This window comes from Felis catus, chromosome B1 (assembly GCF_018350175.1).
Source record: "Felis catus isolate Fca126 chromosome B1, F.catus_Fca126_mat1.0, whole genome shotgun sequence".
NCBI lineage: Eukaryota > Metazoa > Chordata > Mammalia > Carnivora > Felidae > Felis > Felis catus.
In genome coordinates, this window is record NC_058371.1 from 43850086 (window position 1) to 43864654 (window position 14569).

The 14569-nt window shown below is 41.0% G+C and overlaps 1 protein-coding gene across 15 annotated transcripts in view; it reads right to left on the reverse strand.

The window, feature by feature from the left end:
• The window catches only part of TACC1 (transforming acidic coiled-coil containing protein 1), a 120524-nt gene that overhangs the window by 15612 nt on the left and 90343 nt on the right, over positions 1-14569 (reverse strand). For 5 of the 15 annotated variants that reach the window (XM_019828544.3, XM_023252585.2, XM_023252588.2 and 2 more), the window contains 4 exons: positions 13368-13403; positions 12008-12068; positions 9924-10131; positions 7306-7358 (listed from right to left, as the gene is read on the reverse strand). In XM_019828544.3, coding sequence (XP_019684103.1) covers positions 7306-7358; positions 9924-10131; positions 12008-12068; positions 13368-13403 — 358 coding nt within the window. The remainder of the gene's footprint in view (positions 1-7305; positions 7359-9923; positions 10132-12007; positions 12069-13367; positions 13404-14569) is intronic. The other 10 variants (XM_023252590.2, XM_023252587.2, XM_023252593.2 and 7 more) reach the window with 3 other exon arrangements.

Here is a 14569-nt window from a genome sequence, read left to right on the forward strand (position 1 = left end):
AGTAAACTTTTTTACATAAATAGGGAAAAAGTCAGTCTAATAACATCCAAAATGCCAGCCCAAGTGATCTGGCAATAATCTTAACAATCTTAAGTATCTGTATAACCAATCCATCAGTTAGTGATCATAATCAATCAGTTCTCTGGTATCTTGTTTGAACCAAGACTGAACAGAAAAGTCCCAAGTCAGAGATCAGTGGTTTTTAAACTTTTCATGGTCATTACAACTCCCTCTTTCCCTAAAAAATGCCCCCCCCGTCCCCCCCCCCCCCAATTTTTGCATTTAGCTTCACATAGAAGGGCCCTGATACAGAAAGCCCTGGTTTAGGCCACAGAAAAGGGAAATGCAAAAGCCACAAGCTGGCAGTGCCCATTTCAAGCAGCATTTGGGGGAAGGTACCCACATGCTGACAGGAGTCTGAGGTCCCCCCAGAAACACTATCTTGGGGTAGATCTATCACTAGAGCCAGAAGCCACTTGTGGTGAGCAGTGTCAAACATGGCCTGCAATGACCCCCACCCTGCTGGTACTAATCCTCTCGTGTAATCTCCTCCCCTCGGGAGCAGGCTGGTCCTGGTGACTTACTTCTAAAGAGACTATGGTAAAAGTCATGGGACGTCACTTTTGATATTAGTTTCCAAAAAGACTGGCTTCTGCATTGTGAGAAACTCTCTATGGAGAGGCCCATGTGGCAAGGAATCAATGTCTCTGCCAACAGCTAGTAAGGACCTGAGACGTGCCAACAGCCACGTGAATGAGCTTGGAAATGCATCTACCCCTGATTGAGCCTAGAGGTGACCACAGCTCTGGTTAATACCTTGATCACAGCCTGTGAAAGGTCAGAGGCACCCAGCAAAGCCGCCCCATGATTCCAGAGCCAGAAATGATAAGAAGTGCTTCTTGTGGATAATGAATAAACCTCTGGACATCTGAGTCATCACATTGACTTCCTGTGCCATACTTCTCAAGAAACTTTCTCATAATCTTGCTTCCCATGTAACTTGCCTACAGGGAGATAACACCCTAGGGTCAAGTTGACACATTTAGTTCACTTTGTTGTTAGATTTCTGATTCTAAACTAATGCACTTTAAAATCAGTCTTTTGTGTTTTTATTATTTGAAGCCAGAATCCCCAAGCTAATTCTAAAAAACAGCTCCCCTGTGCTTCCAATGACCCTCAAGTTAGCAAGAATTTGGGAAATAAGCCAAAAGAATTTTCCTAATAAGGAAAATATCAATGTCTATTCTCGAGTTCAGCATCTCAATCATTTGTGAGGGGATGAATGAGTTGTCTGCCTACTTGTGCAACAACTTAATGTGTCTGGAAGAGGCAGCACTCTGTTGGAGGCGGGAGACAGAACTCAGATGGTGGCAGAAATATCCAGGTGACTGGGCTCTGCAGCCTGCAGCCCTGCCTCCCCTGGCCACTCCCCTCCGCCAGGCCACATGCCTCTCGCCTCACGGCTCAAACTGCAACAGCTCTTAGGAATTTATGGCCATGGCCTATTTTAGCCGCCTTTTCAAGAACCCTAGGATTCAGTTTTTCACACTGTTCAGTCCTTTATATTGCTTATCCAACAGCACAGAAAGCCTACAGAATCTACCATCTCAAAAAACTGCGCCGGATCTCTTCCTAGCCTGGGCAATCTAACACGTTTAACAAAGATGCCAACCCAATTGATCAATCGTGGCCTTCGAAAAGGGTCCTTTTTCATGTCCCCTAATCTTCTTCCCTGTCCCCAAAAAACATTTACAGTTGAGGGCCAAAAAACACTTGTCTGTAGATAGTGGAGCCCAACACAGTCCTGGTTGCAGGATTTGCAGTGAGCAGGATGCCACAATGGAAACCTCTTTGCCCAGCTCCTTGCAGTGGGAGAATTAGCATCATTAATCTCTCACAGCATGCTGAGTTCATCCCATCTTTTGCCCTTGAACTCACTGGACTAGTACCACCCCAGGTACTTCGCTCTAACAGAGACGTGCCTGAAAAACCAAATGAACTTAACTTTTAAGAAGTTTAAGATGTTCTAAAAAATAAAAATAAAAAAATCAATAAAATAAATTGACTCCTACTTGAAAAATGCTGCAGACCAATAGCTGATAAACAAGATGAGACTGGCTAACCATCACTGACTGTCCTCTGGCCTTAGGTATTTTACCCTGGCCGCCACCAACCACTGGCAATGAGACTGCAAAGGAATTCACTTCCAAGCAGCCCAGAGAGGTGTAAAACAGTGAATGCTAGGCTAACCAGACTCTTTCACTGAGCGTCCTGAATACAGTAATTGCTTCATGCAATATCTATCCCACATTCTAGGAAGTAGAAATTCACCAATTTCAGGAAGTTCAACTGGGGTTACTTTTTAAAAGATGGCAACATAGGATATGTTCAGCAGCTGGCTCCAAAGGCAAGCATTCCCCATTTTTCTTTCTTGCTCACCTTCCCACCCTTTTCCTATCAGCACTGCCCCATCTCATAGAGGTCTAGCTCTTTGCAGCTTCCATCTTTTACGCTACCAATTCCCTCATCCTCTCAACTACTCGGACCAGTCAGACAGGTGCTCTTGTTCTATGGATGAAGAAGTTGGGAATCCGGAAGTGGAACCAGTCTGTAGTTGAACCAGTCTGTTTCAAAAACCGGGTAAGCCACAGAGATCTGCAGCCGTGCAGAGCAATGCTTGGTCCCCTTGACACAACCTTCTTCTATCATCTCCTTGTTATTATCACACACTGAAAATACAAGGAAGCACTCCCGCAGTATTTGGAAAACTTCAAACAAGTGCACACACAGGCTGTTCTGCTGGAGTGTGTAGTTTCACCCTCTCGTGGGTGGGGACGGCAGGCACCCCTCCCTCTCAGAGATGAGGAAAGACAGGCCGAAGCCCAAGAGTGGCTGTGCTGCAATCAGGTGGCCCGGCTCCCAAAACAGTGATTTTACCCAGAAACATATGTCACTAATGCGTGAAGCCCTTGTGAGAGGACAACGCTCCTGAGACCCTATGTGCACATCCTCCTTCTGCTCACACTTGCACAGGCTCCTCCTCCACCCATGTCCCTTCACGTCTACTGCTCACTGTGTCCTGTTGGGAACACCGTGGGTCATGGCCTAATAGTGAGTCCTGAAAACAATTTACTGGGACACATAGTCTGCATTAAAAAATGAAATAGAATATCAGAGTAAATCACACAAAGAAAGGCAGATACTGGTTTGTCTGTTTGTTTTAATTTGAGAGAGAGCACGTGCAAGCAGGGGAGAGGGGAAGAGGGAGACAGAATCCCAAGCAGGTTCCACGCTCAGCACGGAGCCCAATACCAGGGCTTGAGCCCATGACCCTGAGATCATGACCTGAGCTAAAATCAAGAGTCAGATGTGAACCAGCTGAGCCACCCAGGTGCCCCTGACAGATACAATTTTGTGCAACTTTTTTTTCTAAATTTCCTTTTTTATTTTTTTTTAAGGTTTACTTATTTTTGAGAGAGAGAGAGAGAGAGAGAGAGAGAGAGAGAGAGAGCGCGCGCGCACGCGAACACGAGCAGGAGAGGGACAGAAGTGGGGGTGGGGTGGGGAGGCAGAGGATCCAAAGCAGGCTCTGTGCTGACAGCAGACAGCCTGATGTGGGGCTCAAACTCACAAACCGTGAGATCAAGATCTGAGCCTAAGTCCGATGCTTAACCAACTGAGCCATCCAGGTGCCCTTTGTACAATTTTTTTTATAAACATACAAATGCATATGTTGTGATGTGTTATCTCTATATATATATGTTAGTCAAGATGCAAAAAAAAATTTTTTTTCAATTATCCTGTGTCCCAAAGGCCTTCAAATCTATTAAATCCAACCCAGGCTTTTCTTGAACTCATGCTATGTACTTATTAGAACTGTCTCCTGGAAATAATGGACTTAGAAACTGGTCCCACAGATGTCTCAGAGCCACAGATCTAAAAATTAATTCCTACAATTCTGCTTTTCTTTCTGTGTTCTTTTTTTTTTTAAAGACTTATTTTTTAAGTAATCTCTACACCCAACATGGGACTTAAACTTACAACCCCAAGAACACAAGTCGCGTGCTCCACCAACTGAGCCAGGCAGATACCAACTGTATTCTTAATTTACTGATTCCTGTGTTCACAGTATTTATTGTGGTAGGTGCTAATGTAGCAGCAAACAGTCATCTACCTGCACCAAGCTTAAAGTGTTAGAAGGAAAGAAGGGAAATCAAGAAGTGACTCCAAGGAGTAGCTTCACAGAACTAAAAGAAATTCCATAAATTAAGGCAAGAGTCAGATGTGCGAGGGAGAGAGGAGACAGCAGATGCTGGAGACAAAGGCAGAGTCCCACTGCAGAAAGCCACACTGGCCATAGGAAGCGTCTGAACTTACTCTAAAGACAGGGGAAGCCAACCAGGAGGTTTAAGCAGAAAGTAACAAGATCAGTTTTGTGTTTAAAACATCACCTTGGCTTACATAAAAGGATAAGAGAATAAGCCTGGGAACAGGGGGATTAGTTAGGAAATTACTCCTTCCTTCCTTCCCTCCATCCCTCCCTTCATTTATATTTCATTATTTTTTTTACTTTCATTTTAGACAAAGAGAGCATGTGAGCAGGGGAGAGAGGCGGGGGTGGGGGGGGTGGGGTGGGGAGAGAGAGAATCTTAAGCAGGCTCTATGTTCAGTATGTAACCCAACATGGTGCTTGATCTCGCAACCATGGGATCATGACCTGAGCCAAAAACAAGAGTCAGACACTCAATTGACTGAACCACCCAGGTGCCCCTTACCACCATATTTAAAAAGACTGGTGGTGGCCATGGGCTGAAGAAAAGTAGATGAATTTGCAATATATGGTTTCTGGACATAGAAACCACAGATCTTGCTTGTGGAAATAAGAGGGAAGGAGGAGTCCAAGGTTATCTTAGGTTTGTGGGGTGGGTTATCAGTAACACTGACCACTAGGATGTTAAAGTGGCTTCTGCCAACCTGGGTGGCTTTTGCCAACCTTCCCTTGCCACCACCTCCACCCCAGCTGCAATGCACATCTCCCAAGTTGTCTTACCAAGCAGTCATGGTTCTACCTGATAAATCTCTCAGCCTCCAGCCCATCCTTTGAACTATTACTGATTATGATACTCCTTACTTAAAACCCCACAATAGTCCCCAACTGCTTCTACCATGAATTCTAAGACTCCTGGCACCATGTCTATGGCCCCTGATGATCTGGCCCTCACCTACCTATGTAGAGTACCCTGTGATCACGTGAGATTACTAACAGTTCCACTTGCTTATAAAGGCCATGCTTCTCACTTCCTGCTTTTGTGCAGGGCAACTCTGCTGCCCAGAAAGCCCTTCACTACCTTATCGGTCTTGCAAACCCTATTCTTTCTTTACAACTAAGTTTTCAAATGGAGGAACCTCAGACACCACCACCTTAACCATGTGATCAAAGTTAATTCCACCAATAATGGGACACACTGAGATCCACAACGTCACTTCTGATGGATTCATACCCAAAATGCATAAACTGCATTTAATCACAAAGAAACACTGGACAAACCCAAATTGAAAGATATCCTACAAAACTGACCTGTATTCTTCAAAAGTGTCAAGGTCAGGAAAGATAGAGAGACTAAAGAACTATCACAGATTTTACAAATGAAACAATGAAGGAGGGTTCAATGAGGAGGTGGGGGGAAAACTGAGTTAATACCAATAAAAATGAAAAGTTATTAAAAAAAAAAAAACTATCACAGATGATAGGAGACTAAGAACCTGAGAACTAAATGCAACATGCAATCCTGAGTTGGACTCTGCACCAGAAAGAGGACATTACTGAGACAAATGACAAAATTTGAATATGGTTTATAGGTTAGAAAATAATACTGTACCAGTGTTAATTGATTTTGTTAACTGTACTGTGATTATATAAAATGTTAACATTCAGGGGCATCTGGGTGGCTCAGTTGGTTAAGCATCTGACTTTTGATTTTGGCTTAGGTCATGCTGAGCCCCATGTATGCTTACAGTGCGGAGCCTGCTTGGGATATTCTCTCTCTCTCTCTCTCTCCTCTCAAAATATTTTTTTTAAATAAAATATTAAAATTCAAAGAGTATGAGTGAAAGAGAGATTTACAGGAATTCTTTGTACTGTTTTTGTAAGTCTATAAAGTTTTAAATAATTTTCTTTTAATGAGCTCAAATTCAGCCTCCCAGATACCTGCTACACAGGCAGTCAGCTCTGGCTCCCACAGGCCCTGGAACACATTCTATTACAACATTCATATAGCATTAGTTTCCATTTTGTATCTACTACCAGTACTGTTTAAAAAAAAAAACAAAACACAATGCAAGGCATACATAATTTAAAAATTTTCACTAGCCATTTAAAAAGTAAAAAGATATAAGTGAAATTAATTTTAATAATATAGTTAACTATATTTAGATATATATCTAACAATACATCTATATCTAATACATATTGAGATGATCGTATCTTAGATATATGATATATATCTAACTATAGATATATATCTAACTATATATCTATATCTATCTCTATATATAGATATCTATATCTATCTATAGATACAGATATAGTTATCTAACTATCTATAGATATATAGATATCTATGTATATAGATATCCAACTATAGTTAGATATATATCATATATCTAAGATATGATCATCTCAATATGTAATCAATATAAAAGTTTGAAACATTTTTTTCTTTTCTTTTCTTTTCTTTTCTTTTCTTTTCTTTTCTTTTCTTTTCTTTTCTTTTCTACTAAGTCTTCAAAGACTAGTTGTATTTTATACTTAACAAGACATCTCAATTCAGACTGGCTACAGGTCAGGCGCTCAGTGGCCACTGGATAGGAGATCTCAGGGTAGGCTATGAGCTCAAGTGAAGAAACTTGTATTTACATTTCATCCCCAGCACCAAACAATGACTATGGTTTATTTAATGAATTAACGCGGGCTTTAAAATAAATACTAAGGCGTGCCTGGGTAGCTCAGTTTAGCGTCTGACTTCAGTTCAGGTCATGATCTCACAGTTCATGAGTCCGAGCCTCTTGTCAGGCTCTGTGCTGACAGTTCAGAGCCTGGAGCCTGCTTCGGACTCTGTGTTTCCCTCCCTTTCTGCCCCTCCTCCCACTTGTGCTCTCTCTCTCAAAATAAATAAATAAATAAATAAATAAATAAATAAATAAATAAATAAATAAATAAATAAATAAATAAAAAATACTGAGGAAAAAAAAGATTGAGCTGCACCTCCTCTACACCCCCTACCCCCCACAAATGTAGGAACTTACAGTCATGGTAGATCCATCTTTCTCCATCTTCTGGCACGTCTCTTTCTCTATGCCTAAAACACAGAGAGTCATTTTTATAGTTATCCCAAGAAGTCCGTTCCTTTCTTTCCTAGTGAAAGACTCTGAAAACCTCAGTGCAGGCCCAGACTGAAGTCTATGAAGGCATGAACAGCATTTCAAGATTTTCAAGGGAGCACTGGCATTTGGTTGACGGCTGTGTTGTCTGTGTTAAATGTCTAAAATATTCAGAAGGGAAGTGTGGGGTTAGCCAGCCATACACAGGATCGCCATCTTCACGTGGAAAGAATAGCAAGGCTGCCACCTTGTGTCCATGAAAAGTTCTGTAAGTTGTACCAACCAAGGGACTATTTCAGAAAGAGGAAGCGACAAGAATGCTATTTTCTTACCAAGTCTGAGTCAATTTAAATTCCAGCCCAGGAGGGTATCCTCAGACTAATTAATGTAGCAGACAAAACAATAAACTCTAAATTTCAATGCCTGAAAATATAAATTCATTCTCCTCCCCACACCCTTCAAACTTGTCTCCAGTCTACCTTCCACTCTACCACCACCAAAGGCAACATTGAAATAAAAAATACTATGCCTTTTCTCATTAAAGGAATGTGTACTCACTGAAGAAAAAATGTTAAATACGAAAGGGCACACAATTTTCAAGCTACCATCTTCCATGTAGCCACAACAAATTACTATCTAAGTGTACTGTCTATTAATAGTGGATTGTTGAACACACAAATGTGACCATCACTATTCTGCTTACAAACCTTCAATGGCTCCCCTATACCTGTAGGATCAGGTCCAGATTCGCCAGTACAACCTCGTTTTCCCACTTGTCCTAGAGTCACAGAGAACTACTGGGCACTCACCAACATGACAGGTTCCTTCCCATCCCTGGGAGAGATTCTTGTTCCCTGGCGCACATCTGTGTACGTCTCTATCAAGACCTAGCGCAAAGGTGACTCTCCCCAGGAAACAGACTCTGCCTGAGTCACCTGACAGCCCGTATTCCTTTCCCACCTCCACGTATCTACCACCCCCCTGCATGACCACAGTCTCTGCCTGCTCCCAGGACATGGCTGATCAGTTACATACACGGTAGCACGAGCTATTCACTATCTCTGAGGATAGCACTATAGTTAACGGAACCCTTGCTCTAGAAATTTCTGTTGGAAGGAATTTCCTTCTAGTGAGGAAGAATATAATTCAAATATCTACATGCTCCTCTACTGAAGGAAGTTCAAAGAGGAATCACTCATAGTCCTTAACCTCAGCAAGTTCATCAAAGACAACTTTTACAATAAATATATGGGGAATAGAAATGGTAAGAAGAAATGTGGTGGGAACATAAAGCGTGGTGGAAGCCAAGAAACAGTTTGGAGAGAAACCAGAAAGAATGGGCAGAATGTTTATAGGAGATGGCAAAGAAAGGTATTTCAAATGTAAGAAATAAACGTAGGTACAAGAGTACTCAAGGTTATCCTGCATAACTGGGGTAGAGGGGTGCAGATGGGAAAGCGGCCTGGGAAGAAAGCTGGAAGAGTGCCTGGCATGTATACTTTACAGATGGGAAGCTGCGACCTGGGCAGCAGGGAGAGGCCGAGGGAGTAACTCTCCCAAAGTCATCTACTTCCCTGGTTTGATTGTGATTTTTAAAGTTCTAAGTATAAAAGTCCCCACATCAAATTACATTGCTGAAAATCTGAGATGTTAATAATAATGTTTAAGGTAGTCAGGGACATGGCTCTTAACATTTCACAAGTCAGGTTGAAGGCCACAGATGTAACTTGGGGCCTGGAAAGGGACCTCAGCTCTAGAATGTTCTAATGAGTTCAACAGTAAGAAGCTTCAGCATAGGTTAGTCTAGTTAGTTCTTATCAGAACATTAAAGATTTTTTAGGATATTGGTCAATTTCAATCTACTACATCCCTGAACAGGAAAATGTGTAATATTCTAGTAATGAAAGCAATCTCTTCCCACATCAGCACTGCGGCCAAAAGACCATGAAACCAGATGGCCGAGGTTCGAATCCTACTTCTCGTAACGAACTATAGAAATGATCCCTGAAAGTATAGTCTTCGAATCCTACTTCTCTACCATTTGCTACTCAAGTGACCTTGGCTGACCTACTTAACTTCTATGTCTCACCTCCCTTCTCTGAAAAATGGGGTAAAAAAATAACACCTACCAAGGACTAATCAGCTAATACATGTAAAGCATGTAGAACTATTCCTGCACATGGTAAGCCATTATACGTGTTAAATATTATTATTTCTGTAAGTTGAACAATCACAACATGGCTACAGGCCACTCACTGTATTTTGAGATGTGACCACATTAAAAGAAATTATTACAAAATTCAAGTCGTCTCATATGTCGGTGTTTCCTGTGCCTTGTGCCACACTCATCCCTATGTCTCTGGTTCTTTGATAAGACTCCCTTCTGTGCCCCTCATCTAGGTAAAGAAGCAAAGCATAGACAGCATCCTACATCTATCCTCCAAATGACCCAATTCTCTAATCTCTTTAAAGCGCCTCCTGCTTTGGCTTTCAGGCATTTCTAGGCTTAAGTACATTATAAAGATGAACATATGCTTCCATACCTGCTTCTGAGGATGAAAACGCATGATTTATGGCAGACACGGGAACATTGGAACATTCAAAGTACTCCAGGTCTTCCTCTGGCTCACCTTTCACCTCGGCCCCAGCTGATTTCTGACCAGATGAAGTGGACGCCAGTTTCTCCTCGTCAGTAGCATGGCCATCCCTATTAGAAATGTCTGAAATCTGGGAGATCACTGCTCCTTCATCCTGGGAAATGCAACACATCAGATGCTACCGTTTAGGAAGACCAACAGTGGGGATGGCGATGTCTCAGGAATAGGGCAGGACAGCCACCATTCCACACGGATGTCTGACAAGACTCAACCACAGATTTGGTACCAATCAAAGAGGAAGCTGGGGTCTCTCAATCATGGAATGCTATGTTTCCTAGAAGCTACCTTCACATCTGAGGTTTGAAAAATTAACCTTTAGCCCACCCAGACTTACAAGCAAGCTGAAGTGGTCCAAGGCAACGGTTTTCAAATATTTTACTCATATACACCTTGAATTGTTTTGGAAAACCTAGGTACCCCACTGTATTTTCAGATGACATCCAAAAACATCTCAGCATAAATGTAAAAAACTGCAAAGGATACAATTATCTGGTACACTTTAAACACTGGCCTTGCCTAATTCAATCTAGTTACCAGAGTGATTTGATGATACTCTATCGTCTATTTAAAATCAAGCATGAACACGCTCAATAGCTTTAATAGTCAGAATTTGCATCATACCCTTTCCCCTCTGAATTTGTACTTCCACTCTACTTCCTCCAAGAAATCATCCTTTAAAAAAGCATTTATATGCTTGAAAGTCTTTTAAAGTTCTCCCTACCATCTTTCTCAGTTAAAAAAGATAAAAATTAAAAAAAAAAAAATTCTATGACTATAAGTCTTTAAATATTAACATTTTTGCTTCTGAAGAGCTAATCATTATAATTAACTAATGCACAATTTATCCTAAAAATATCACAACTTTTGATAAGTACTATCAAATACAAAAGTTTCTACTTTTGTACGATTACATTTTGTTGAATCAATTATTTAAAACTTTTGCAGTGTGATACGTGCAATTTTTCTGAATCAAATCAAAGGTAAATTTCTCACGGTTCTTGTTGCCACTTTAGCAGCATTTGAAAGTGGATAATTACACACTTGTAATAGATGAAAAAATAAATCAGAGGACAAATCATTTTTTGTTTGTTTTTAATCTTAAGCCATGTACCCAAGTTTTTGGTCCAAACTGTAAAGTAAGTTAAACTTAAAATGCATTCTGTTAACCAGTGAATGCATTTCTGTAATCACGGTTATGCTAAAATAGTTTAAAAAGGATCTTATCCCAATCAGATGGGTCTGTGTGCTTGATTTTCTGTGTTTCTCAATTCATATGGTCATGGACAAATATTTATTGCTAGAAGGAAATAAGGGTCTGCATGAATTTTATTCCTGTTTTTCATTTTTTAAATTATAAATCAGTAAAGAGTCTTATATATTTAAGCCTATTTATATAAATAAGTGAAACAGAAAAAAGTTTTGTAATAGAAATGTCTTTCAATTCTTTGAAACTCTTTCCAAGTTACATACCCAAACGAATCTATAATCAAAAATTATTTTTTAAATTGAGATATAAGTGACATATAACATTGTGTCAAAAGTAATTTTCAATAATCAGGTGACATCTCAGGTTCTCCTACCTCATTGGAAGCAATGAATTAGAAAACCATTTGACTTTTAAAAGAAGTTATTAAAGTCCTTCACTTTCTTAAAATATACACCAATATTTCAAATCTGCCCTTTGTTTGATATCCCAGACATCAAATGCACCTTAGTAAGATTTAGAATGAAAGAAAACTTTACTCAAAAGAAGTGGGAAAAGGATAGTATGAAGGGTTCCTATGTTCTCAGGAGTCTTCTCAGGTCACTGTGGGAAGTTAAGGATCTGGAAATTGGTTTCCTCAAAACTAGATACTCAGACACCCACCGCAAACTCTTCGTTAATCTACCCCTCGCTCCCCCAGGAGAATACAAACACCACTTTGGGGCCACTGATCTAAGAGCCATCCTGACGATAGGCATGGACTCACCTGAGAACACCCGTCCAAAGCAAGAGACTGTGTTTCATATTTCTTCACCTTGCAGCCACTCCTGGAAAGGAAAAACAAAAACAAAAAACAAAAACAGGCCATTTTGGAATCACATTGGCAATTTCCAAGCTATGAGATGGTGCAGAGACAGCAATGTGTGCAGAGAGAAGCGAAAGCATACAGCACCACACAAGTTCTACATCTACACATTTGAGAGGGGGACACCTTTTATGTCTCTGAATCTTCTCCCAAGAGACAAGGCAAGCAATGAAGTGTAGCTCAGCTCACTCTCTGAAAAGACCTCCTCATATGCTTCTGTGGGATGTTACACACCAGTACTCTGACCCCTACGGGTTCTGATTACATGCTACCAAGCCTTTCAGAGGTAGCCTTAGCACCTAGAGACATTCAGTTCATCTGATCCCAACTCACTTGGCTTTGACATTCATTAGAAAAATTACCACGCTGGACCAGATTCTTTAAAAAAGTTCTTTATTGCACTAGAAGCCACATAAGTCTGATAGGACAGTTCCAGACCTGTGTGCTGACAGAGAAAAACTGTGGTCAACAGAAAGTACAAAAATAAAACTATTTGCGTAAATTGTTACCATTCCTATGAAGCAGTAAGATGGAAAGCAAATGTCAAGTATTTGTGCCAAGACTGGAACTGGGGAAAACTCAAACCACCTGTTATTTTTTAACTAGCACATAATTTATGATCCGAGGATTGGTTCAGATGCTGTTCTGTTTTAATGCACTTAAAATTTCCAGTAAAAGCGCCACTCTGACAAAATAAATACATTTACAACTTTTTCTTCTTCTGCAGGGGGGATGGGGCTGGGTGTGGGGGGCAAGACGAGCATATAAAGTTCCCAGAATGTGCACGACTACTGTCTAGTTTCTGGTTTTCTTTCCTAATACTCTTACTAAACGCCACCCCCTGCCACCAAACCACCAAATTTGAGTTGCTTCTGAAATGTATCCCCTGCTCCAAGCCAGCAACCTTATCCTATCAAAGAAGTCCGTTATTTCCAACAACCGCAGAGCAGTCAGTCCCTCCAATCACTGTCGGGATGATGTGGGGGCCAAGCCAGCACGCATTATCAAAGCGCCACGTGAGGCGTGCCGAGCCGGGGAGCGCAAGCTCTCGCACCTAAGGTGGAAGGTTGGTCTCCACTCCGTTAGGTACAGACGATTGCAAGGCTAAGCTGACTCATGAAGTGGCAGATGAAATGCAAAAAAAAAAAAATCATCAGAAGGTCAAACTCAGATACAGAAGCCAACATGCTATGGAGAGATGGTCTGGGGAGAGGACGTGCCAAAGGTCCCAGGGACGAACAGAAACGGCCGGGGTACTTACAACAGAAAACAGAGAAATTTCACTTGTTCAGTAGTCCTGATGCACCAACAAAATTAGAGACAGGAAAGAGACAGACAGATGGAGAAAAAAATCATGTAAAGCCTGGAATATTTATCTGTAGTCTGGTAGATGTAAAGGCTGCAAAATTCTTTCTATGAGGTGAGACACAAATAAAGATGTCGTATTCATGAATGTTACCATTGGTGAGCGAATGATTATCAGGAACCTCTCTCTAATGCAGTAAGAGTGGTAGAAACACTCAGAAATGCCTCATATCCAAATTTATAGAGGAAGAGTAAACTTCCAAATATTTGTGAATGTAAAAAACCAACATTATTTCACTACTGAGAACATTTAAATGTCTCATCACCCAGATTAAAGGCAATGCATGAATACAACAATAGTGGACAACATATCTGCTCATAACTACTATAGGTGTGTATCACCAAGAAGCTTAAAATGGTTTTACATTAACTTATCTTATTTGATCCACAAAATACCAATCATGGAGAGTATGATGTCTCTACTTCACAGGAGGACAATCTGAGATGCCAATTACATGCATCTTTTAAAAAGTCATACAAATGACCTGTTAACAGAACCTCTAACTCCCCACTCGCTTCTACTTCTACATGCATACTTCCAGTCTTTCTTACCAACGAAGGGATTTTCTAAACAAAGCCCAAGTTACATAAGAGGTCACACACCGTCTCTTATAGAAGGAACAAGGAGATAAAAGGTTTGATTATATAAGACATACAAAAAAAATCTACAAGGTACATTAAACCAAGAAGTTCACTCACCAAGAACAGAACAGAAGGAAAATGCTACCGGGTGAGGGTGGAAGGACTGAGAAGGTACTTCCTGCTACTGAAAATTTGGTGTACGATAAACTTCCCTCCCTCTGGTCCAGATTTAGTCTCATCTAACATGAATGTACTGGCTATACAGCTTCAACATGCAACTGAAAGGGAGGCTCCCAAGGACTCCTTACTAATTTTGCTAGCCAGAAGCACCGCACAGGAAGCACCAAGGCAATGATGTGGCCAACACATACCCCAAGCACTGTCTAGACAGGTAACTAACCTCAGCCACAGAAGGGCACCTGGCAGACCCCAGATCAATAATATTTTTCAGCAACCATTTAACTGCTCATATATGACCAAAGAACAAATCAAGAGCTACTAATGACATTTCAATCA